The sequence below is a fragment of the Nicotiana tabacum genome, chromosome 5 (assembly GCF_000715075.1).
Source record: "Nicotiana tabacum cultivar K326 chromosome 5, ASM71507v2, whole genome shotgun sequence".
NCBI lineage: Eukaryota > Viridiplantae > Streptophyta > Magnoliopsida > Solanales > Solanaceae > Nicotiana > Nicotiana tabacum.
The window spans coordinates 153365549-153391873 of record NC_134084.1 but is presented as its reverse complement, the minus strand read 5'-3'; the positions used below and the strand labels follow the sequence as shown (position 1 = coordinate 153391873).

The 26325-nt window shown below is 38.9% G+C and overlaps 2 protein-coding genes across 2 annotated transcripts; both read left to right on the top strand.

Annotated features, from left to right (window-relative positions):
- Positions 1-4187: 4187 nt before the first annotated feature.
- LOC107781242 (SEC1 family transport protein SLY1-like) lies at positions 4188-7214 on the top strand. The gene is made up of 3 exons (XM_016601917.2): positions 4188-4339; positions 4449-4787; positions 5457-7214. Exons 1-3 carry the CDS (start codon positions 4309-4311, stop codon positions 6947-6949), a joined length of 1863 nt encoding a protein of 620 aa, XP_016457403.1. The 5' UTR covers positions 4188-4308; the 3' UTR covers positions 6950-7214.
- A 7630-nt stretch (positions 7215-14844) lies between these two features.
- Positions 14845-21384, top strand: LOC107781243 (isocitrate dehydrogenase [NAD] regulatory subunit 1, mitochondrial). The gene is made up of 4 exons (XM_016601918.2): positions 14845-15537; positions 19643-19882; positions 20525-20603; positions 20824-21384. The coding sequence occupies exons 1-4, from the start codon at positions 15004-15006 to the stop codon at positions 21096-21098; spliced, it is 1128 nt and encodes a 375-aa protein (XP_016457404.1). The 5' UTR covers positions 14845-15003; the 3' UTR covers positions 21099-21384.
- The last annotated feature ends 4941 nt before the right edge of the window (positions 21385-26325 follow it).

The following is a 26325-nucleotide window of genomic DNA, read 5'->3' as shown; positions in this document are numbered from 1 at the left end:
AGTAGAACTGAAGGTTGCTATGGTGTTTTGAGATTGGGAAAAAGAAGAAGGGTCAGCGGCGTGTGTAGTCTATTAGGGTTCTGCTATGGTTTTTCATTGTTGTCTCCATGAAGAAGATGAAGGGGCTTGTCTTCTTTAGAAGAAGGTAACGGCTGATTCTATGAAAAAAAAACCCTTAGAGTCTCTTAGGTGTTAGTCTATATAGGCTTAGGGTCTAGGTTTATATTTTATATATTTTGTCAATTAGTCCCTAGGTCTTTTGTGTATTAGGTCCTTAGGGTCTTTTTATTTATTTTTGTCCCAAAGAAGAGTCTAGAAGGATCCCTAGACTATACAATGCCTTTTAAAATAAGATAGAAATACTACACAATGCCAAAGCTAATCCTAATTAATTAAACTAAACGTGAAACTATTTTTTTGTGTTTTTTTATTGAAATTATATAAAGATAAAAATAAGGTACTATTTTTGTATTTATTTTTTAAAAATTTATGAAAAATACATAAACTAAAATATTTTTTATAATTTTTATTTTTCTTGTAATAAAATAAAGTAAAATAGTCAAAATGAGTTGAAATAGATATAGTAGGACTTAATTAAATATTTACGTGCTAAAATATGAAAAATCTCGGGGAGGGTCAAAAATCACATGTCTACAGTTATTGCTGCTAAAGGCATTTTTTAGTGTCGTTAAAGCCCCTTTTTGTAGTAGTGGAGGGCCTGAGATATGTATGCCATAAGATGGATTGATATTGCGCTTGCGCCGTAACGGGCCCCTCCAGGAGTCTGCACACCCCCAGTGAGCGCAGGTACCCATTGTGATGTGAAATATAGCCCGAGGGGCTGGTATTGTTCTGAGATATTGCCCGATGGGCGGATTCGTTGACATTGTGCCCGAGGGACGAACCTTTATGTGTTTATCTCTCTTACTTGCCTGTCATTTACCTGATTAATGGTGTATTTGTGCCCGAGAGGCGGATTTTTTGTGCTTATCTGTTCTAATTGCTTTGCATTGAATTTCTTAACTGTTACAAAGGCATTTTTAAAGAAGTCTAAACTGAGTTAAGGTGCTTAAAGAGATTTCACAGCTTCATTGTTTTCATACTGGTTTTGTACCACTATATACAGCATGTTGATGTACCTTACGTGTTTTCTTACTGCTCGGTTTTCATTTACCTTTATTACTCACTGATTTGGAGTACTCACTTTACTCTCTGCACCTTGTGTACAGATTCAGGTATTTCTACACCCGATAGCGGGTATTGGCTGAGCAGAGGCAAAATCATTGGAGTTTTAGCGAGGTAGTTGCCTGACATCCGCAGCACAGCTTTACTCCCTCTTGATGTCATTAGGCTATTTTTAGTATATTTATAGAATCTCGTTGTATTTTAGACCTTAGTAGACGCTCGTAACTTGTGACACCCCGATGTCGGGCTGTATTCATTTCCGCAGTTGTTTTATTTTGCTAAATCTGTACTTGTTGGAGATTTATCCTTATAAATGACTTAAATTGACTTATTAAACTTTTAAAACTGAATTTGGGAGTTGTGTCGATTGGCCTTGTCTTCACGAGAGGCGCCATCACGACCGGGTCAAGTTTGGGGTCATGACAATCTTCCCTAGGCCGGATGGCCATATACAGTACCGAGTGGTTGAGCACTTAACAGTGGAGGTACATGGTATATTTTCATGCATTCTGTGCATTGGCACGTAGAGATTAGTTGAGCTTTTACTTCACATTGTCCAGATCTATATTTACTGTACTGCTTGAGCTGAACACTTGAATTGAAAGTATGCCTACTTTTCTGCACAGTTTATTTCTATTACCCGTTGAGGTTAAGTACGTCACTACCTATCAGTCCATAGTTTGGACTTGTTACTTACTGAGTTGGTGTACTCACGTTACCCCCTGCACCTTGTGTGCAGATCTAGGTATCTCTGGCCATGGTAGCAGTTGTTGATTTTACTCAGTAGCGGATCATCGAAGATAGCGAGGTAGCTGCATGGGGATCGCAATCCTGCTCTTCTCCTTCTTTATCTTCCCTTTAGTGTATTTTGGTTATTCTTAGACTATGTTAGTCTTGCTATTTTCAGAACAATTGTAGTCGTTGCTCATGACTTAGTGACACCCCGATTTCGGGCTTTCTTTCCGCACTTCTAATTTAATTTGAACTCCTTATTTAAGGTTTTATATTATATAGCTTTGGATTTGTCTTTGAAATGAAAAATATCAATTTATTTTGATAATGTATCGACTTGCCTAGTACCACGATAGGCATCATTACGACAAGGTTAGTTTGGGTCGTGATACCCTTCTACCCTTACAGCTTGTTTGGATGGTTGTTACCCATTATTTTATAATGTATTGTATTGTGTTGTATTCTTTCGTTTTATAACTACAATATTTTGATAGATTGTATTGTTTGCTATTGTTAAATAACATTTTGTTGTTTGGTTTGACTGTATCGTACTATACTATAACTGATAAGCTTACTAAAATACTCTCAATTTTTCTAAATACTAAATTTATCAAGAATTACACATAAAATTAATTTAACAAAAACCCATTTCTGCTAATTTATTACCAAATATGTCTTATAAATAGATTAAGCAATTAAATTCATGCAAATTCTAACAAAATCATAACAACAACAACAACAACAACAACAACAACAACAACAACAACAACAACAACAACAACAACAACAACAACCCAGTATAATCCCACCAGTGGGGTCTGGGAAGGGTAATGTATTCGCAGACCTTACCCCTATCCTGGGGTAGAGAGGCTGTTTCCAAATAGACCCTCGGCATCCTTCCCTCCAAGAACTCCCCACCTTGCTCTTGGGGTGACTCGAACTCACAACCTCTTGGTTGGAAGTGGAGGTTGCTTACCATCAGAGCAACCCCGATTTCGGGCTTTCTTTCCGCACGTATTTACTCCAGAAATAAAAATGTCCAGATGTAGCAGTCATGTTTTACTCAGACTACTACTTGGGGAGACATGAGATAATTTCACACTGCTAGGATCACTAACGGGCCGGTTGGTACGACGGTTAAGCAAAAATAATTTTGGGTATAAAAATTTTGTATTGTCTTATCCTTTGTCTGGTTACTAATTATGGTATAAGTTATCGAAGGATTAAAAATAGTACCAAGATAACTTAGACATGCACGAGAGTGAAAAAATAATTCACGATGAGTTATCTTGGGATAAAACAGTAAAATCGACAATCTTAAAATTAATACAATATACTAAACAATTAATAAGAATTGATCCCAACATAACTTGTCTTCAAACCGAACGACCCCTAATTCAATTAAAAATTACCCAAAATACTTCCAATAAATATTACTGCACCCATTAGTTGTGCTTTAAGGGGTTGTGTGGTTGGTACTTACAAGGTAAATTATTCATTTATCGGGCGTCACATAACTAATAAGATATTTGGTAGCCTTTAGTTACTTTGTACAAAAATTAGCATAACTAATGTTATTTTTGGTTATTTTTTTTATTGGAGTTATAAACAATACATGGATAAGTTATACAATAAATCTAAGCATTACTCATGCAAGGTAGAATGTGAAATAACTAATACTATATGTATTAGTATTACATGAATTAAACAATCAAATGACCAAAAAATCCTCATATTTATTTTAAATTATACATTGTATAATAAGAATAAAGTAAATATTTACTACAAATATAATCTCTACAATACAATTCATAATTTACTAATCCATGCATTACTAATCCTTGCATAACTAAATCTTTCATAATAAAATTATGCATAACAAAAACCTCTATCTAATCCCTACAGTATATATACATGCATAACTCTAAGAGCAACTAAACCACCCCTAAATGCAATGTGGTATCTTTTGTTTTGGAAAAAGGCATAATAATATTAGAATGATTTCCTTATATTAGCATGGAAATTAAGAAAGTCCAACCCAATTCAATAATACTAAAATCGTATGTAAACAAAATTAATTACTACATGCTATTGCAATTTCATAATGTTAAATTTAGCTTTCTTATTTATGGATTTTATAGTAACATTATCAAAGTATACATTTTAGAGAATATTATCTGATATTAAGCTTATAAGAAAATATAAAGAAGAACTAACGTCTTTATTCAAACCAAAAGTATATAAAAAAGAAATATAAAGATTTCGCCAAATTGAATACAGGGAGTACAATATCCTATGCACAAGGAACAAGCAATCGAAACACTTTGTTCAAACCCCAAAACAGCATAGGAGTTCGGAATTTGCAGTTACACACGGATCCAATAGAGAATAATGGCGCTCAATCTTCGTCAAAAACATACAGGTAACTGACCTAAATCTTTTCATCAATTTCAGTATTACGAAATGTATTTTACTTGATTTTCAATTGAGGTTTAGTTAATTGATCGATTAATTTCTGGAATTTTGTTCAGAGTGCATTACGCGGATGTTAAATCTGAACCAGCCGGTGAATGCCGGCGGCACAGCTAACGAGGAGGTTTACAAGATCCTTATTTACGATCGCTTTTGCCAGGACATACTATCGCCGCTGATTCACGTGAAGGATCTCCGTAAGCACGGCGTTACTCTCTATTTCCTCATTGACAAGGATCGCAAGCCCGTTCACGATGTTCCTGCTGTCTATTTCGTCCGACCTACTCACCTCAACGTTCAGCGCATCATTTCCGACGCCTCTAACTCTCTTTATGATTCGTTCCATTTGAATTTCTCAGCCTCCATTCCTAGACCTTTACTCGAGGATCTCGCTTCAGGTTACAATTCAATTTCGTCTCTATTTACTTTTTCTTAGCTTAGAGCTGCTTATTTATGTCACGCACACGACTCACAAGTGATATTGTCCGTTTTGGGCTTAGACATGCACAATTTTAACACATAGTGTCTAAGACTTGCTTCCCTATATACCCATCATATCTCCATGTTTTGCCCATGTAGGATTTGGGTAGGTGTACAATTTACCATTCTACTTATAGCTTGTTTGGCCGAGCTTCATAAAAGCCAAAAATATTTATTTGGAAAAAATATTTAGTTTGGAGAGTTGAGGTGTTTGGTCAAGCTTTTAGGAGAAAAATAAGTGCTTTTGAGTAGTGGCAGAAACTATTTTTTAGAAGCTAAAAAAGTAGCTTCTCCTTAGAAGCACTTTTTGAAATCTCGGCCAAACAACAATTGTTGCTCCACTTTGGTAAAAATGCTTTTTAAATTGATTTGCTAAATACAAACTGCTACTCTTCGTAAGTACTTTTTTGAAAAGCACTTTTGCCAAAATGGTTTTTCAAATAAACAGATTTTGGAAGCTTGGCCAAACAGACTGTAAGGCCTATGTTTTATCCGACGAATTTTTGGGATTTTTTTTTGGAGAGATGTTGGGTGTAAGACTTTAAATTATGCAACTTGCTGAATGATAAGACATGTTTTTGCTTCAGGTACGATTAATTCAGAGTCGATTGAGAGGATTGCAAAAGTGCATGATCAGTACTTGGAGTTTATCACGCTTGAGGATAATTTGTTCTCCCTTGCCAACAAGAACTGTTATGTTCAGTTAAATGATCCCTCAGCTGGGGATAAGGAAATTGACGAGATTGTTGAAAAGATTGTCAGCGGGTTGTTTTGTGTCTTGGCTACTCTTGCTGTTGTCCCTGTCATCAGGTGTCCTCGTGGTGGGCCCGCTGAGATGGTGGCATCCCTGTTGGATCAGAGACTGCGGGACCATTTGCTGGTGAAGAACAATTTGTTTTCAGAGGGTGGGAATTTGACTGGCTCATTTCAGAGGCCAGTTTTGTGTTTATTTGATCGGAACTTTGAATTGGCAGTGGCAATACAGCATGATTTTAGGTATAGGCCACTTGTTCATGATGTGCTTGGGTTGAGATTGAACAGATTAAGCGTGCCAGGAGACAAGGGTGGGATGAAATCCTATGAGTTAGATAGGTCTGATCCATTTTGGATGGCCAACGGGTCATTGGAATTTCCAGAGGTTGCAGTGGAGATAGAGTCTCAATTGAATAAATACAAGAAGGATGTTGAGGAGGTAAATAAACGAACAGGTGGCAGTGGAGGGCCCGAGTTTGATGGAACAGATTTGGTAGGTAATACTAAACATTTGATGAATGCTGTAAATTCCCTACCTGAGTTGACTGAGCGAAAGCAAGTGATTGATAAGCACACAAATATTGCTACTTCATTATTGAGCGAGATCAAGGAGAGATCCCTCGATTCATATGCTAAAACAGAGAGGGATATGCTGGTGAGAGGCGGCATTGATCGTAATGAGCTCCTTGGAGTGCTGAAGGGAAAAGGGAGTAAGGCAGATAAGCTGCGATTCGCTATAATTTTTCTTATCTCAACTGAAAGCATGCCTCAATCTGAAGTCGAAATGATTGAAGCAGCACTTAGGGAGTCCGAGGTTGATACCAGTGCTTTCCAGTATATAAAGAAGATAAAATCATTGAATGTCTCTTTTGCATCAGCAAATTCTGCAAGTACGAGCAACATTGTTGATTGGGCTGAAAAACTATATGGGCAATCAATCAGTGCTGTAACTGCAGGTGTGAAGAATCTATTATCCACTGATCATCAGTTGGCTTTGACGAGAGCAGTAGAAGCATTAATGGAGGGGAAACCAAATCCTGAAATAGAATCTTATCTTCTTCTTGATCCTCGTGCACCGAAGTCAAGCTCTGCATCTAGCAGCAGTCACCTAAAAGGACCATTTAAAGAAGCTATAGTCTTTATGATAGGTGGTGGAAATTACGTGGAGTATGGAAGCTTGCAAGAGCTTGCCAATCGCCAACAGCCGGTCAAGCATGTCATATACGGGACAACAGAAATTCTTACAGGAGGTGAGTTCATTGAGCAGCTTGCAGTACTGGGGCAAAAGATGGGATTGGGAAGCAGTGGGGCTGCACCTCCCCATTGATGGGATGGATTTTGCACACAGCTGATTAAGCAACTATTTGTTGTTGAGTATCACACTGCTCTTCACTTTATTAAGCGACTGGTTCATGAGAAAAGCTTACATTGAACCTAATAGTCTAGTTGAGCGAATGGAGAACTGAGCTGACTGTATTTTTGATAGCGCCAGACTTTGGCATTTGACTGTGGTGCATACTGGTCTTAAAAATATGACTTGTATTTTAATTTTTGAAGATCTGAGGGAGTTAAAGGAGTTTTTCTACATTCTATATACTACTACTACTACAACAACAACAACCTAGTAAAATCCCACAATTGGGGTCTGGGGAGGGTAGTATGTACGCAGATCTTACCCCTACCCCGAAGGAGTAGAGAGGCTGTTTCCGAAAGACCCTCGGCTCAAGATAATAAGAAAAAAAACAAAAGGAGAGAATATTAGTTTCACCATAGGGGTCATAGGAAAAGTAGGCACATAAAATGCAGAAGAAAAATACAAGGCAGAAATGATGGCTAGTAAATAGGTCTTGCACCGAAAAGATAAAATATTAAGACACAACAATGCCCCTAGCTATTTTAGACAAAAACCTTACTAGACTAGGCTCACAACGGTACAAAGTAACGCAAGACTCAACTATCTCCTAGCCTACAACCGTAATACTGGACCTCCACAACTTCCCATCAAGTGTCATGTCCTCGGAAATTTGAAGTCTCGCCATATCCTGCCTGATCACTTCTCCCCAATACTTTTTAAGTCGTCCTCTACCTCTTCTCGTGCCCTCCACAACCAGCCTCTCACACCTCTTTACTGGAGCATCTGGGCTTCTCCTCTGTACATGCTTGAACCATCTAAGTCTCGTTTCCCGCATCTTGTCATCAATGGGAGCCACGTGCACCTTTTTCCGAATATCATCATTTCTAATCTTGTCCATCCTAGTGTGCTCGCACATCCACCTCAACATTCTCATTTCTACTACTTTCATCTTTTGGATATGTGAGTTCTTAACAGGCAAACATCCAGCCACATACATCATAGCCGGTCTAACCACCGCTTTATAGAACTTACCTTTGAGTATCGTTGGCACTCTCTTGTCACACAAAACTCCGGATGCTAACCTCCACTTCATTCATCCTACCCCAATACGATGTGCGACATCGATATACCTGGAACCAAAATCCGCATAACTTCCTACACCTTGTTTCTTTGTCTTTAACATGCTCTTCATTTCCTTTTTTTGGTGGGAGTTCAAGTATCCTTTGTCAGTCCAATTATTGAGATTATACTCATCATAAATAAATAACAAAAGTTATTTTGAAAATGAGATAGATGCAATGCTATCTAAGATCAGTATTCTTGGAAGAGCCACATATGGCAAACTACCAACTTAAATGCACTATCTGGTTGTTATGCTCATTTGCTCCGCAACGACCTCAGCTGTGTTTATCCTGTTAGAACAAAAAATACTTTAGAGATGAACACCATCATCTCTTACCCAAGAACTACCATGTCAAATCATCAAGAATAAATACTAGATGAGGAAACGTACCTGAATCCATGGGAATGGATGAAACTCGTTGTCTTGAGGTTAGTAGTCTTCCAAATCAAGACGCAAGCCGTAATCGCCTTCCTAACGATTGGATGCTAGAAAGAAATGTTTGGGGATCATAACCCTATTAATAGGTGCACAAGTTTATATAATTCTAATTTAGCCCATCATTAAATTAAAAGTTACATCCGAGTATCTAGACATAAGACCCCGTACTTTAGAAAATGTCTTATACTAGACTCATTTAACTTTAAACCTTAGCAGATCATTTTTAATTTGGGTTAACCTTTTAATGACAGCAACCAGCATACAGTTATTCTTAACACAAAATATATGTGCAAGTCCATAAACTCTTACATTCCTTGATATAACATTTTGCCACCCCTATTTGAAGGCATTGTAAGTTACCTTACTATCAGAATTTATGTAAAGCAAGCAGTTAGTAATCTTACTAGTGATCAGTTTCTCACGAGGCTTGGCTCTTTTCATCAATATGCTGTCAGTGACATGGTTTTAAGGAATTTTTCATATGCTAATGCAAAGAATAAATAGCTCAACTAAGAATTGAATAAGTCTTGTTGCATATGAGAACATCAAACAGCTCAACAAACGAATTTAGAGGACAGCTTTTGGAGATAGTGTTTGCCTTCTTAAAATTAGGGGTAAGGTCTGCCTAAGTACTACTCTTCCCACACCCCACTTGTAAGACTACACTGGGTATGTTGTTGTTGCTTCTGGAGATAGTTTTTGGCATAATGTAGAAAATTCTTTATAGTTAATCTTCTATCTACCTAAGCCTAGGCCAATAGAACAAACTCTACATTTGTACTGGTGGGAATAAGGTCTGCCTAAGTACTACTCTTCCCATACCCCACTTGTAAACCTACACTGGGTATGTTGTTGTTGCTTCTGGAGATAGTTTTTGGCATAATGTAGAAAATTCTTTATAGTTAATCTTCTATCTACCTAAGCCTAGGCCAATAGAACAAACTCTACATTTGTACTGGTGGGAAGTAATATCTGGTAAAATATTCGAGATATTCAAACACCGTATAAAAGAAAAGAAATCTATGTTGTTGTGTTTATTATCCGAGAGCTTAACAAATTTAGTTGGCGAGGCTGAATAAAGGCTCGCACCTTCAAGTAATTGGAAAGTGTGTAGGTTAAAATGGATCCAACTCTTTTCCATTTCTATTTTTTAGTGGGTAGGGCTTTATATTATTCAATTAAATCTCATCCATTGATTTTTAACCATGAAAAGTGTTTTCCATCCAAGTCAACAACAACAACAACAACAACGACCTAGTATAATCCCACAAGTGGGGTCTGGGGAGGGTAATATGTACGCAGACCTTACCCCTACTCCGAGGGGCAGAGAGGCTGTTTCCAAGAGACCCTCGGCTCATGAAAGCAACAAGAGACGATATATTAGTACTATCAATAGAATCATAATAAAATAACCTAAAATAATATAACATAACATAAAATAACAAAATAACAACAATACAAGAAATACGAGATGGAAGGTATAATAATATCCAGCAGATAAAGCCCTGCATCAGTAGCTGACCAGTAGCATCCTAAGACTAACTCCTAACTATCTAGTCTCACTCTAGTGCGCTGTAGAAATATTCACAACTTCCCCCTAACCTATAACCTTAATGCTCAACCTCCACAATTCTCTGTCAAGGGCCATGTCATCAGTAATCCTAAGTCGCGCCATGTCCAGCCTGATCACCTCTCCCCAATACTTCTTCGGTCTCCCTCTAACTCTCCTCGTGCCCACCACAGCCAGTCGCTCACACCTCTTCATCGGTGCATCAGTGCTCCTCCTCTGAATGTGCCCGAACTATCTGAGTCTTACTTCCCGCATCTTGTCCTCCATGGGGGCCACGCCCACCTTCTCTCGAATATCTTCATTCCTAATCTTATCCATCCTTGTATGCCCGCACATCCACCTCAACATCCTCATCTCTGCTACTTTCATCTTCTGGGTGTGTGAGTTTTTAACCGGCCAACACTTGGTCCCATACAACATAGCAGACCTAACCACTGCTCTATAAAACTTACCTTTTAGTAGCGGTGGCACTTTCTTGTCACACAGGACTCCCGATGCTAACCTCCACTTCATCTACCCCACCTCTATATGGTGTGTGACATCCTCGTCGATCTCCCCGATCCCCTGAATAACTGACCCAAGGTACTTGAAACTACCCCTCTTAGGAATGACTTGAGAGTCAAGCCTCACTTCCACTCCCGCCTCCGTCAGCTCGGCCCCAAATTTGCACTCGAGGTATTCTGTCTTCGTCCTGCTCAACCTGAAACCTTTAGACTCAAGGGCATGTCTCCAAACCTTTAGCCTCTCATTGACGCCGCCTCGTGTCTCGTCAATTAGAACTATATCATCAGCAAATAGCATGCACCAAGGCACCTCCCCTTGAATATGATGAGTTAGTGCATCCATCACCAGGGCAAATAGGAAAGGGCTGAACGCAGACCCTTGGTGCAATCCCGTAACAACCAAAAAATACTCGGAGTCGCCTCTTACTGTCCTAACCTGAGCCTTAGCTCCATCATACATGTCTTTAACTTTCACCTCTAAGCAGCTCCATAAGACCTCCCTAAGAACCTTGTCGTACGCTTTCTCTAGATCAATAAACACCATATGGAGATCCTTATTCTTATCCCTGTATTGTTCCACCATCCTCCTAATAAGGTGGATAGCTTCTTTGGTAGATCGTCCCGGCATGAACCCGAACTGGTTGTCTGAAATAGACATCATCCTTCACACTCTCATTTCTACCACTCTCTCACAGACTTTCATGATATGACTTAGTAATTTGATACCCCTATATTTGTTACAGCTCTGGATATCGTCTTTGTTCTTATACAACGGAACCATTGTACTCCACCTCCACTCTTCAGGCATCCTATTAGTCTTGAATATAACATTAAACAACCCAGTAAGCCATTCCAAGCCTGCTCTACCCACACACCTCCAAAGTTCAACTGGAATTTCGTCTGGCCCGGTAGCTCTGCCCCTTCGCATCTTACGCATTGCCTCCATGACCTCATCGACCTCAATGTCCCTACAATAATAACGGTGACTATCGGCATTCCTCAATTCACCTAGTACAATATCCTGATCCCCTTCTTCATTTAAAAGTTTATGAAAGTAGGTCTGTCATCTCCTCTCAATCTGGTCATCCCCCATCTAAACTTTGTCGTCTTCATCTTTTATGCACCTCACTTGGTCCAGATCCCGAGCCGTCCTCTCTCTCACCTTAGCTAGTCGGAATAACTTCTTCTCCCCGCCTTTGTTCCCTAGTTCCTCATATAGATGGGAAAAAGCTGCCATCTTAGCCTCCTTCCTAGCTACCTTATACCTCTCACTGTTTGCTCTCTTCTCCTCCTCGCCAGTGCTCCCTACTAACAACAAGTAAGTCGCCTTCTTTGCTTCCATTTTACCTTGGACAACTGCATTCTAACACCAGTCTCCTTTGTGGCCACCGGTGCAGCCCGAAGATATCCCTAACACCTATCTCGCCACCTTCTTTATACAGTCAGCCGTCGTCAACCACATAGTGTTTGCGTCCCCACTACTTCTTCAAGCTCTCATTGCCGATAACCTTCCTTCTAACTCCTGAGCTTTATCCTTAGTCAAGGTGCCTCACTTAATCCTCGGGTGGCCTCGTACTGACCTCTTCTCCTCCTTTTCATAATACCAATGTCCATCACCAACAGCCTATGTTGCATTGCAAGGGTCTCACCTGGGATGACCTTGCAATCCTTGCACCACCTTCTGTCGCATCTCCTGAGAAAGAGATAGTCAATCTGAGTCTTCGCCACCGAACTGTGGTAAGTAACCAAATGCTCCTCCCGCTTCGGAAAACTTGAGTTTGCAATCACTAGATCGAATGCCTTGGCAAAGTCCAACAGCGTAGTGCCCCCTCCGTTCCGCTCCCTGAAACCAATGCCTCCATGCACCTCAGTATAACCACCTACAGACGACCCAATATAACCATTGAAATCTCCTCCTATGATTAACCTCTCGGAAGGCGGAATACTACAAACGATGTCATCCAACCCCTCCCAAAAGCTTCTTTTAATCTCCTCATCTAAGGCTGCTTGTGGCGTGTAAGCGCTAACGAGATTTAAAGTACACTCACCCACCACCAATTTAATAGTCATTAGTCTATCATTCACCCGCCTGACCTCTACCACCGACTCTCTAAGATGACTATCTACCATGATACCTACTCCATTCTTACCCATCAGGACTCCAGAGTACCACAACTTATACCCATTCGTATTTCTCGCCCTCGATCCGACCCACCTAGTCTCCTGGACACATGCTATATTAATCTTCCTCTTGTGAAGGATCTTCGCCAACTCTATAGACTTACTCGTTTGAACCTATGTTCCATGACCCGATTCTCAACCTATAGGCTCCCTTGCCCCTCTACCTCCCCTGCCTCCCGTCCTACCCCCTGACCCTGGCCCCACACTCTGCCCCACCCGAGGACATGCCCTTAATCTATCATCCCAGACTGCAGCCACTACACCTACGACAATCTAAAGAAGACTCGCTAGTGCACAATGGACAACAAATCAAACTAGAAGGAAACAAGTGACTACTAGTACACTAGTTGAATGATTGAACTATTGTAAACTAAAGTAACATCAATTTAGTTAACACCAAAAGGGAGATAGTAGAATGGGAGGTACCAACTCCCGAGAACCAAACCTGTGTTGATTTGTTGTGCTCGATGTAGTTGTACGCTCACGCACCGCTTCCCACCGGCCTTTGCTGACGCTCGTCTAGGTTGATCTCCTTTGCTAGTGCTCGTACGCCCAACTTGTCTCCAACAACTTCGAGAATTTTCCTGAAACACACAGAAAATACCACGACCCAAAAATTAAAAAGGGTTGTCACCGCTACCACTGGTGTAGCCCTGACAGTATTAGGGTAAATGTAGGGAAAAAGCAGAGAACAATTTGCAACCCCACAAATAACCGTGACGCCTGCAGTCACCTTCTTAACCGAAATTGAACCGAACACTGACACTTCACCAAGTTTTCAAGAATCGGACAGATCTAACCTTTAGAGGACGAAAAGAAAAGATCGACAAGGAAGCTTCCGGTTGAAATCACTGGAGGCAGTGGTCGGACGAGAGCATCTAAGCTTCAGAAGAAAGGGAGGCGTGGGAGATGAGGGGAGGGGGGCTTACCTGTTGGTGTGGGTGGTCGGTGGCGTGAGGGGAGTGTCGCCGGCGTGGAATGGGGTGGTCTGATTTTTTACCGTTGGGGATGAGATTGACGGACTGTTTCAATTTATGATGGAAGAGATTAGAAAATGAAGGAGAATTGGATCCGGTTAAAATCAACTTATATATTGGTATTCTATGTACCATGTGCATTAATATGTATTACTAATATTTATCAAATTGTAGTAAATAAATACTAACTACTATAATATTATACTGCATTCAGTTTCTATTATTAGGGGTGACAATTTGAGTCTAAACCCATCCAACCCACTCAACCCGTAATGGGTTTGGGTACAAACATTTTAGCTCATGGGTCTATTTGGGCTGCTGCGCCCAAGTTAACGTATTATTTTTTATAGTCCATTCTGACTCATTAAGCACCACAAATACAATCCATAAAACTCACCCAAAACAAAGGGATCTCAACCCAATTTATCTAGAAATTTACTTAGTTGCCCCAATTTTTTTTTTTTTTTTTTTGTAGTTTCAGTTTTCTATTTTTTTGTTTTTTTGCACCACCCACCCACCCTACCCCTGCACCCCCCCCCCCCCCCCAATTTTTTTTACTTTTTTTTTGTATTTTCAATTTTAAGTTTTATGTTTTTTAGTTTTTCTGTACTACCCACCCACCCCCACCCCTACCCCGCACCCGCAAAATATTTTTCAACTTACACATTTTAAGGTAAAAGACTTTTTTATGCAAGATGAGCATGATTCTAAAACATGGGTCAAGTTGGGGTTCGACTATGATCCATTGTTTAGCCCATCTCCAGCCCATCTTAGCCTAAGTACACTTTGGGCTGGATTGAAGAATGACTTATTTATTGACCTAACCCATCTTGACCCGCCCAAATTCAGCCCAACCTGCCCATTTGCCACCCCTACCTATTGCTTATCATTAAATTTTTGCACACCCTTTATAAAAGAGATTTAACAATCTTAATCATTAAAATATTTGTCTAGACTACCTTTTATCACTCTTTAAACGCCTCACTCAATTACTCCTAATAATTAGAACAATAAGGATATATTTGAAAAAATTAAAGTAATAAATAATTCTTACGTACTTTAAAAAAAGAGTCAAATAGGTACCCTTTTCCTCCTTTCCTCTTCCTTTCCTTTTTTGCTCGCTCCCCTTTCCTGTCTTTTCCTTTCCTGAAGAGCAGAATAATTCACACACCCTAATTTCCATGCCCCAAATTCAATAGTCAAACCTCTCAACCCCATCGATCCATTTCCGATCAATGGCCAAACGAACCCTACCCATTCTCAAGCACCTCCTCAAGTCCTCATCTCCATCCCCATCACATGGGTTTTCCCATTCATTAACGTCAGCCCGATCCGTCACCTACATGCCCCGACCCGGTGATGGCACACCACGCGCCGTCACTCTCATCCCCGGTGACGGGATCGGGCCGCTCGTCACTGGCGCCGTTGAACAAGTCATGGATGCGATGCACGCTCCTGTGTATTTCGAGCGATATGACGTTCACGGCGACATGAAGAGTGTGCCTCCGGAGGTTATGGACTCGATCCGTAAGAATAAGGTTTGTTTAAAAGGAGGGTTGAAAACTCCGGTGGGTGGTGGTGTTAGTTCCCTTAACGTTCAGCTTAGGAAAGAGCTCGATCTATATGCTTCCCTTGTTCACTGCTTCAACTTGCAAGGCTTACCTACGCGTCATGAGAACGTTGATATTGTTGTCATCAGGGAAAATACTGAGGGTGAATATTCCGGCTTGGAACATGAGGTTGTTCCTGGTGTCGTAGAGAGCCTTAAGGTACTCTTCCATTAATATTTGTTTGACTTTATTCCAAATGTGTAATATGTCTGTAGGATCGTTATTTTTGGTATAATATGCATGCAATGTCAAGTGAGTAATTGTTTTATGCAATCGAAAAGGTTTCGGTACTATATTAATTCAAGTAGGTTCGATTGCTATCTTAGAAATCTTGATAAAATAAAAAATGACATAAGAATGGAGCAAGTGGAGGATTCAATTCATTGGAGACTGAAAAGAACCTAAATTTAAAAGGTTTCAACTGGACTTTAAAGGAGATTAATGGAACCAAATGACAGTTTTGTAAGAATTGCCTGCTTTTATTTCCTTTAGTCTAGTACGGAGTAGTTATATTATTAACACAACAATTGCGAACAAGTTAGGGAGATTGAAGTACCCTTGTCATTTAACAAGATTTAGACTTATCTAGCCCAAAGCTTATCCTTGTCGTGTGATAGCCAGAATCATTCTGGGTTTAGATCAATTCTGCTCCTACAGGATTTTACGACACAAAATCCCATTCTTAGTAGGATGTCAAATTTTAAACCAGCTGAGTTTAGCTCCATACTTGCTATGGTTTGGCCTTGACTGAAGAGTGTATTTTATAATTCTGTTTATCTTTTCATCAAAGATTTTTATCATACAGTTTATTATGCTCTTAGGTATACTTAAATGGAGGTCCATGCTTGAATTTACCAATCATCTTATTAAGATCGTCCTAAAACATGTTGGTAGAACGCCTAAAGACACCTTAATGGAGTACCGTTAGCAACACTTAATCTCGTCAGTTTCCAAATTCGGTCCACAGTACTTTTTGAAGTATTGAATAAAATCACAGCTTGCTTTACAGACCCATGTTTAACACTTCCAGTTTGCTTTCCTTCAAAAGCCATTTGACAACAACATGACTCCTCAATTTTTAGTCATATTTTACTATTAGTTGAGTCTAATTGTGAATCACTCATTTGTTTTTATTTAATCTCTTATGCTAGATAGAACAGGATTAAAGGAATTAATCAGCATATAAGAGAAAAATTAGAAAATCCAGGACATAGAATTGGATTATCAAGAGAGAAACAGTGAAAGCATAAGTGAATAATCTCAAATATCTCTATATAAATGCATAATCTTTTCACCTAATTAAAAAAGAAACTTTTTTGTGGCGCCACAAGAATGAACAAGACCTTTTTTTGGCGCCACTAGATTGAAGAAATTTCACAGACTTTGTTTAGCAAACCTGAGATGCAGAGAAATCCATTCAAAAATCTTGGTCTTCAAAAAACTGGACCTTTGTTCTTAGAGTAGACAGTAGACTCTGAGAGTTGAAAGAAGAGCTTTTTTGATTAAAGGGCTTATGGTTAATTTCTTATTGACATGGGAAAGGCTTGATAAAGCATGAATCATGATAATGGAAAGAAGGAGCAAATATAGGACTTTGAGATTAAAGTTGATAGAACCAGGAGAATTAAGGGGAAATTGACACCACATGTCAATGGCAGAGAAGATGTGACATGTGGGTCGCTTTTGCATTTATTTTGTCATTTCCATTAAAAGGCTAGCATGTGTGCCCTTAAGGGTAAAATTTGCACTTTAGGTGGTTTGACAAGAGTCTTGTCCGATTTATTGAACTCCATGCCCAGTCAAACCATGTCATATAAATTGAAATGGAGGGAGTATTTTTTTTCTTTTTTATTTATTCTAATGACACGTCTTTGTATCCACTTTACACCTGTAAAAGTTGTTGAAAAAAAATCAAACTTAAATCACTCTACGTGCTCTAAAGAAGTGGAGGACACACGTTCCATGTCAGCTTTACGTATTCAATGAACACATTTGACAACTTGAGTGTTCAATAGGTACAACCTCATGAAGAGGTGCCAAAATGAAGTATCGTGCCAAGTTTGAGGGGCAGTTCATATATTTAGTGGAAGAAAACTATTGAAGTATTGGTTGAAAAGTTAGGATGAAGGAGAAAATAACAAGTCAATTCAAGTTGGAGTAGCTAAATGGAGTTGAATTCTTAATAGTTGAAAGTTGTATAAAAAATGGAATGGCGTCAAACATTTTGAAACATCCAAAATTTAAGAGAGTCATATATATTGGAACATTGTGAGTATATTTTGTTATTTAACCCTTTATGGTTGATAAGTAGCAACCTGCCTCTCCGGTTAAATTCTGTTTGAAAGTGGATGGAAAAGTTTGTCATGTGCTTATTTGAATGAGTAAATTTTGCAAGTTCGGTAGGCAACTTAAGGATTAAAGAGAAAACAAAGAAAGTTACAGCTTCTCATATTTTCTTTCTTCCCTTTTCTTGCTTCTTTCTTCTTCACCAAAACACTTCCTTTTCTGAGTGTTTTTGCGGTGAAGTAGTTGTGCACTAGTGGATCAAAAAGCTTGTAAATTAACATTGAACAACTTATATCAGCAAAGCCACTGGGTGTGTCGCAAGAGAATGGAAAATTTTTATCCACGCGAATGTGCCCTTTGTCTTAAGGTGATAAGAAAAGAGTCAAACAGCAGCATTAATTCTTTCTTTGGGGGTGGGAGGGGGTTGGGAGAGGAAGGAGGAGGGCCTAGAGAGCTGATCTTGAGGGGGAGGGGTGTTCCTGGTATCGTGGTCCTTCATAGTTGCTGAGTGAAAATAAGTAACTAACTAAAGGTAAACTTGTTATTTTTTGAAGAGGTAGTTGAAAAACATTTCCCGGAAACAGCCTCTCTACCCTTCCGGGGTAGGGGTAAGGTTTGCGTACATCCTACCCTTCCCAGACCCTACTAGTGGGATTTTACTAGGTATGTTGTTGTTGTTGTTGTAGTTGAAAAACATTTATAGAGTTGAATGAGTAACTAGTAAGTTACCACAAGTTAAATAATTGAAGGGGCTCTTTTGCACTTCGCCCTATCGAAAAGATTCTATGGGAAAATGCTAGTGTTTCATTTTTCTTAATAATGAGCCAAGCTTAGATAAGTTGCTCACATATAATTTTGTTCCTTACCAGATGTCCAATTCGTTGTTGAGAAGTGTATAGTTCTGTCGTATTTCATTCTTGGTTTATTGTGGCCTAATGCATGAACAACATCAGCCTCTGGGTTTCTGTGTTATTTTTGGGTTTTTCTTTTGTCACTCTATCTTCTGGACATATTCTCCTTTTTCCCTTTTTGTCAGAATTTCCTTGCTAAGGCCCAACATGTTACATACTTTTTGTTGTTAACCAGCACTTAATATATTCTGCGCAGCACAGCCGGAGATGTGCTATGAAATTAGTCCGTGTTATAATGAAAAGAACTAGTTCAAGTACATCATATGCTAAGATTTTCTAAATGATTGTCTAAACCAGATTACATATCCATCTTTTAAAGTAATTTGCAAGACAGCTTATTTACACATCTGAACTTAATATTGATGTACAAATTCGCGCTAGTCTTTACCTAAAATCTGCTGTGAGCTTCCTTCTTTGCTCTCACCTTTATTTTTCTTCTAAGTAGAACGTGTCACTTCCTGTAACGAGTAACATTTTCATTATACCAGGACCTAGCTCATGCTTAGCTTTTAGAGGATATCCGAATTGTTAACTCCATCATCTGTTTGTTGCAACATTTCAATAGAAACTTTGTTTGCCTCACTATTGCAATTTCCAAGCTGGGACATTTTGTTACATTTTTTTTTTCATTTTTCAATCACAAGTTGCATTGTGGACCTAGCTCGTGCTTAGCTTTAGAGGATATACAAATTGTCAACTCTATCATCTGTTTGGTGCAATATTTTCATAAAAACTGCCTTGACATCACAATTACCAAGCTGGGTCGTCTTGTTACATTTTTTTTTTTTCATTTTGCAATCACTAGTTACATTGTTGCGGAGGACTTATTTGGTGATATATATAATTTTTTTAAGTTTTAATTCCCCCTGGGCTTCTAGCCCTAGGACATTGTGGGCCAGTTTCCTCTTTGATTCTTTCCTTTTTAGGATATCCCATATGCCAGGATGATTGCTTCTCAAGTTCTTTTATACTAGCATTGCCCGCTTCCATTTCAACTTAAAGGTCCTCCAATAGCTTCTTTGTTGCAGATTCTTATTGTTTGTGTCTTTGCTCTATGGATTTTCTAGGTAATGACAAAGTTTTGCTCGGAACGAATTGCAAAATATGCCTTTGAATATGCATACCTCAACAATCGCAAGGTAGTGACTGCTGTGCACAAAGCAAACATTATGAAACTTGCAGATGGTTTATTTTTGGAGTCTTGTCGCGAGGTTGCAAGCAAATACCCTGGGATCAAGTACAATGAGATCATTGTGGACAACTGTTGCATGCAACTTGTATCAAGGCCTGAGCAATTTGATGTTATGGTACAAGTTTTGCCCAAATACTCTTTTCTATCTTTTGGTTCATGATTGTTTTCTTATTCTTGTTTGGTTTTTGATTGCTGACATTGTGAGTTTTGCTGCTTGATGTTAAAGCTGCTCTCAATTTCTACTCTATATGGATCATTTATCTTAATCCTGACAAAAAGGATTTTTTTTTGGGTGGGTGGGGGTTGGGGAGTGGGGCAGGAATAGAGAGCTAAATAGCTTCTCATACAAGTCCGAGTATAGGACCCTGGTGGTTACTAGATTAAGCATCAAGTGTTAGACTAGTAAAACTACATTGCTCGGTTGACCTTTTAGCATATTTTCCCTTTTTTTCTCTCTCTTGATATTAGAATGGGTAAGGGGTGATGTGAGGATGGAGAGTTTCAGAAAATGAAAAGATTAAGTTCGTACTTTGGGTTGCTGAAATGGGAAATAGAAGTGGCGATTTCATCTTTGCTGGAATTTAACAAGTATGGAAGTTTACAAAATGGATTTTGTAATCCTTACCCGTATTGTCGTACAACAGTAACCTACTTTTGTATTCTTCTGTTCAAGTTTATCGTTCAACCTACTTTCTTGTCATTTACTTTGTCACTAAATAGTCCAGTCTGGATATGAACTTGAAGTTGTATATCACAGGTCACCCCTAATCTCTACGGAAATCTGGTGGCAAATACAGCAGCTGGTATTGCTGGAGGCACTGGTGTTATGCCTGGAGGTACATATAAGTAACAGTTAGAATTTGTTTTCTCTAAATTAATGTGGATATGTTTCAATGTTTTTCCTGCATTATTCATCCCGTCTACTATGTCGGATTATCTGGTCGATTTTGATATGAATGATCATTCATCTTTTGAGCTGCTTTAAAGCTTGAAAAAGATCTGAACGGCTTAATATGTTAATTATATGACTGAAGAGATTGGCTACTTGTGCTTCAGGCAATGTGGGGGCTGACCATGCTGTATTTGAGCAAGGTGCTTCAGCAGGAAATGTAGGAAATGAGAAGATACTAGAGCAAAAGAAGGCAAATCCAGTTGCCTTGTTTCTTTCATCAGCCATGATGTTGAGACATCTGCAGTTTCCTTCATTTGCAGATAGACTAGAGACATCGGTGAAGCGTGTAATTGCTGAAGGTAAATACATGACCAAAGATCTTGGTGGAGATTGCACCACCCAAGAAATCACTGATGCTGTCATTGCAAATCTGGACTAATTTCAAAGCCACTTCTATCTCTTTCGTTCTCGAGATGATTCATGCTACATGTTAATTCATCATTCTTGTGATGACTTTGATTGTTCTCTACTTCCGTTGGTGCGGCGTGCCTTTCAAGGTGGCATATTCCACACAATAATGTGAATCTCCCAAGTGGAAATATTAAAGTAAGATACAGGATTTTCCGAGCTTATAGCCATTTATTTCTTAGAGCATGTTTTTGTAACGAAGGGTAATAATTCAAGGTATTTCAACTTTTGAACTTGGAGACAAGCTTCTTGACCAACAGTTTGTATGGTTTCTTTTGCCAGATGGATTTTTCTTTTTGGTCTTGGGGCTAGCTTAAATTTGTCTGAGGAACAACTAACGCTGACCCACATTCGTAAATCTGTCAAACTTGGCTATCTTGGCCAGAATGGGCATTAAACTTGATCTTAAAGGACCGTTAGAGAAGGCACTGTATGCCAGCATAGTTACTAAAGCAAGCACAACCGCTGTGAAGGACAACCTTTTTAGGACGGCAAATATTGCCCATAATTCTTAAGGAGTTTAAATTTATGGACAATGTAAAAGATATTTAAACAATTAGGCCATTTATAATTTAGCTAGAGTTAAATTTCTATGATAAGTATTACTAATTAGTCATTTGTCCCCGTTTAAGGAATTTGTGCGAAAACAAACTCCGATGTACACATCCATTTCATTTAGCAATATAGTACTGGGTAAGTAATATTTGCTGGCATATTAAAATTTTGTTTCCACTAACTATCACATCCTGTTATTTGATTAAAAAGGAAAATGAAAATACAAGAATAACTATGTAAGGATAATGGTTATGGAATTGAAAGATCAACTATTCAACCATCCTTATCAATGAATGAGAGTGTCTACGGCCACAACAGTTGACCAAACCCTTTCTCCCCAAAAAGGGAACTTCTCTTTTTGTTTAGAAGGCAACTATAAACGTGTTATATTATTGTATTGTTTGAGTGAGACATGATTCCAATTTCAACAAACAGCTCAAGCTTACGTTGCAGTAAGACAATTTAATGAATATCCCACGTCTTGACATATGGAAGGACTCGTACTCCCTACGTCTCATATTATCAGTCGTGGTTATTAAAAATAATTGTCTCAAATTATTTGTTATTTTAGAAGTTCAAGATAAAATTGATTATCTTTTTTCTTTTTTACTTGAAGACTACAAATCCATCAATTATAGATAACTTTGTTCAAATACCAATGAAGAAAGATTAAATTTTAAAACATGAATAAGGATAAAATAGTCAAAATCCCATCCTAATTAAGTTTTCTTAAAGGACGTGTATAAGAGAATCGTGACAACTAATATGAGACGGAGGAAGTACAAATTAAGGAGAACAAATGCTACAACTGCAGTCCCAATTAGGATGTTTAATTATCGCTATCTAAATCTAACACCAAATAATTTGACAGCTTATCCGTCAAACACCCACCCCAAATCATAAATTAATCTTCCCTGTATATAATTCGGCCAGAGGCATATCTAGTATAGAAGCTATAGGTTTAACTACACCCATAGTTTTCACTCATATCCTATATTTTTGCCTAAAAAATTATTAAATATATATAAATAATAAATTTTAAACCATTAAATTAGATGATCTAAACCCATAAAATTTAAATCCTGAATTTCTCTCTAAATTCAACTTAAGTTCTGAAAAAAGTATAGGCAGTTGGGTTGGGACCGATAGTTATGGGAATTTAAATCGTGCCAAGCATGAATGTGTTTTCGATTTACGACTTCAATCACACGCAATCTCTTATCCGTTCTTGAACTACTACTCCCCATGCAACTTGGCAATAAACAAATTAAATCTGTTCTGTGCGCAAATAGTGACTAATTAGAGAATAATATTAATTATACCTTCCTGCAGTAATCTCTGTAGTTTTGCTCCTCTCTTGCGTTAATTATCTGTCTAGCGTAATCCGTCCAACTTCAAATGGTCTGGTCCGGTATCGAAACTAGGATTTTCACTAAAAAGTGTCAACAATAACACAACAACAATCCAGTGAAATTTTACAAGTTTGAAAAGGATAGTATGTACGCAAATCCTACTCCGAAGTTATTTCCCATAGACTCTCGACTCAAGAATTCACTAAAAAGTGTCAAAATATAAAAAACTAAATACATGAAAAAAATCAAAGAGATTCAACATATGGTATATATGCATAAAATAATTTATTTATACCTAGCAAAACATATAATATTTCGGTGAAGAGGTGTAACTGACGACCTTTGGTTAAACGTGGCTCTGCGACTGGTCTGGTTCAAATTAAACGTTCCAGCAAAGGCAGAGCTAAGATTTAAAGCTTGTGTCATTGACTTTGGAGGCTCGTGGGATCAGTTCTTGCCTTTAGCGGAATTTGCCTACAACAACAGCTACGAGTCGAGTATCCAGATGGCTCCTTATGAGGCTTTATATGGTAGACGGTGTCGGTCGTCAGTTGGATGGTTTGAGCCGGGAGAGGCTCGGTTGTTGGGTATGGATCTAGTACATGAGGCCTTGGATAAGGTCAGGATCATTTAGGATAGGCTTCATAGAGCTCAGTCTAGGCAAAAGAGTTATGCCGACCGTAAGGTTTGTGATGTGGCATTCATGGTCGGCGAGCGGGTGTTGCTTCGGGTGTCGCCTATAAAGGGCGTGATGAGATTTGGGAAGAGGGGCAAACTTAGCCCTAGGTTCATTGGTCCCTTTGAGATTCTTGATCGAGTGGGAGAGGTGGTTTACAGACTTGCATTGACGCCGAGCTTATCAGCCGTGCATCCAGTGTTTCATGCGTCCATGCATCAAAGTATCACGGCGATCCATCCCACGTGTTAGACTTCAGCACCGTCCAGTTGGACAAGGACTTGTCCTATGAGGAAGAGCCGGTAGCTATTCTAGACCGGCAGGTTCGTCAGTTGAGATCGAAGAGTTTTCCTTTTGTTCGTGTTCAGTGGAGAGGTCAGCCTGTTGAGGCAGCGACCTGGGAGTCCGAGTTCGATATGGGGAGCTGATATCCCCATCTTTTCTCCGACTCAGGCACTTCTTTCTTATGTCCGTTCGAGGACGAACGGTTATTTTAGAGATGGAGAATGTGATGACCCAAAAGGTCATCACTTATTTTAGAAGTAAATTCTGTATTCTGAGGCCTTAAAACCTCCCTTTTGTCTCACCTCGATTTGCATGTGCAGTCCGGGCATGTATCCGAAAAGCCATTATGTGGAAATCTGTGAAAAAATGATAAATTTTTCTTTTAAAATGAATTTAAGTTGAATTCGATCAACATTTTAGGTAAACGGACCCGGACCAGTGATTTGACAGCTCCGGAAGGTCTGTAAGAAAATATGGGACTTGGGCATATGTCCGGAATCGAATTCCGAGGTCCCAAGCCAGAGAAATGAATTTTTGAAGAAAATTGTTTGACTGAAATTATAAGAGTTTTCAGAAATTTAAATATGTTTGAATTTGATGGTATCGGGCCTGTATTTTGGTTCCGGTATCCGGTACAGGTCTTATATGGTATTTAAGTCGAGCTTGTGAAATTTGGTAAGAAACGGACTTGAAATGACGTGAATCGGACCATCGGTTGTTAGAATTGGAACTTAAGAGTTCATGAGATTTTTCTTTGATTTTGATGCTAAACTCATAGTTATTAATGTTATTTTGATGATTTGATCGCACAAGCAAGCCCGTATGATGTTTTTGGACTTGCGTGCATGTTTGGTTTGGAGCCCTGAGGGCTCGGGTGAGTTTTGGATAGGCCAAAGAGTGTTTTAAATTTAGGAAAAAACTGCTGGTATATTGCAGATAATTGCGAAGCCTGACTCGCAATTGCGAGCTCGCATTTGCGAGAAACCCCGCATTTGCGAAGACTGGCTGGATAGGATACCTTCGCATTTGCGAAGCTTATGTCGCAAATGCGACCTTGACAGGCACCACAATTGCGAACACTGTTCGCATATTTGCGAAGAAAGCAGACATAGGCCATCCTTCGCAATTGCGAAGCTTTGGCTGCAATTGCGAGTTCGCATTTGTGAACCAAACTTCGCAATTGCGATATCTGCGCCTGTGTAAATCATGACTTAGTCGAAAATCTCTCATTGTTCAAACCTTCTCAAAACCTAAATACTTTTGGGCGATTTTTTAAAGACAACTACTCTTCCAAATCGATTGTAAGTAAATTCTAACTCGTTTTCCTTATTCTTTAACATCTTTTCACATGATTTCAACTAAAAATCAAGGGTTTTCATGGGGGAAATTGGGTGTTTTGGGTAGAACTTAGGTTTTTCAAATTTTGGGGATTTGGACCTCGTTTTGAGGTCCGATTTCAAAATAAATTATATATTTGGGGTCGTGGGTGAATGGGTAATCAGGTTTTGGTTCGAACCTCGGGTTTTGACCATGTGGGCCTAGGGTCGATTTTTTACTTTTTGGGAAAAACTTTAGAAAACTTATTTTCATGCATTAGAATTGATTCACTTAGCATTTATTGATATAGTTAAGTAACTTATGGCTAGATACAAGCGACTTGGTGGTGGAAACAAGAGGTAAAGCGGTAGTTGAGGCTTGAATTATGTTCGTGGCATCGAGATAAGTGTTTGGTCTAACCTTAGCTTGAGGATTAGGAGTTGTGTTTTATGTGCTATGTGTTAATTGTTGAGTACGACGTATAGGCATGGTGACGAGTATTTATACGTTGGTGTCAAGCATGCCTGTGAGTCTTATACTATGATTAATGTGACTCCGATTCGTATTGTCCATGCTTTATATGATGATTCATTTTGTTGAACAAGGCTTGTGGAAGTATTATTGATAATTGAACGTTGAAGAGTGTTGGCTCAAGTTGTAAAATAATTTGTGGAAGTATTATTGGCAATTGAACATTTTGGAGCATTGGCTCAAGTTGTGAATTGAGTTGTGAAGTAAATGTGGAAAAGAGAAGAGGTTTATGATATTGTCTCCCTTGTCAGGATGTTATTACTTTTGATGTTATCTCCCTTACCGGGATGTTATTGCTTTGATATTGTTTCCCTTGCCAGGATATGGTTGTTATACTATTGTTCCCTTGCCGGGATTTTATTGTGATTTTATTGATTCCCTTGCCCTTATTGCTTTGTGATTATTGTTTGGGTAATGAAGAGTGTTAAAGCACGAAGGATGATGTCGTGCATGATATCTGTAAGAGAGTGTTAATGCACGAA

Bases quoted from the DNA above. Each gene is read 5' to 3' on its own strand.
- LOC107781242 (XM_016601917.2), top strand. From the start codon at position 4,309: ATGGCGCTCAATCTTCGTCAAAAACATACAG. The intron at 4,340-4,448 runs GTAACTGACCTA...AATTTTGTTCAG, and splicing joins TCTTCGTCAAAAACATACAG to AGTGCATTACGCGGATGTTA. The intron at 4,788-5,456 runs GTTACAATTCAA...TTTTTGCTTCAG, and splicing joins ACTCGAGGATCTCGCTTCAG to GTACGATTAATTCAGAGTCG.
- LOC107781243 (XM_016601918.2), top strand. From the start codon at position 15,004: ATGGCCAAACGAACCCTACCCATTCTCAAGCACCTCCTCAAGTCCTCA. The intron at 15,538-19,642 runs GTACTCTTCCAT...TGGATTTTCTAG, and splicing joins GTGTCGTAGAGAGCCTTAAG to GTAATGACAAAGTTTTGCTC. The intron at 19,883-20,524 runs GTACAAGTTTTG...TGTATATCACAG, and splicing joins CTGAGCAATTTGATGTTATG to GTCACCCCTAATCTCTACGG.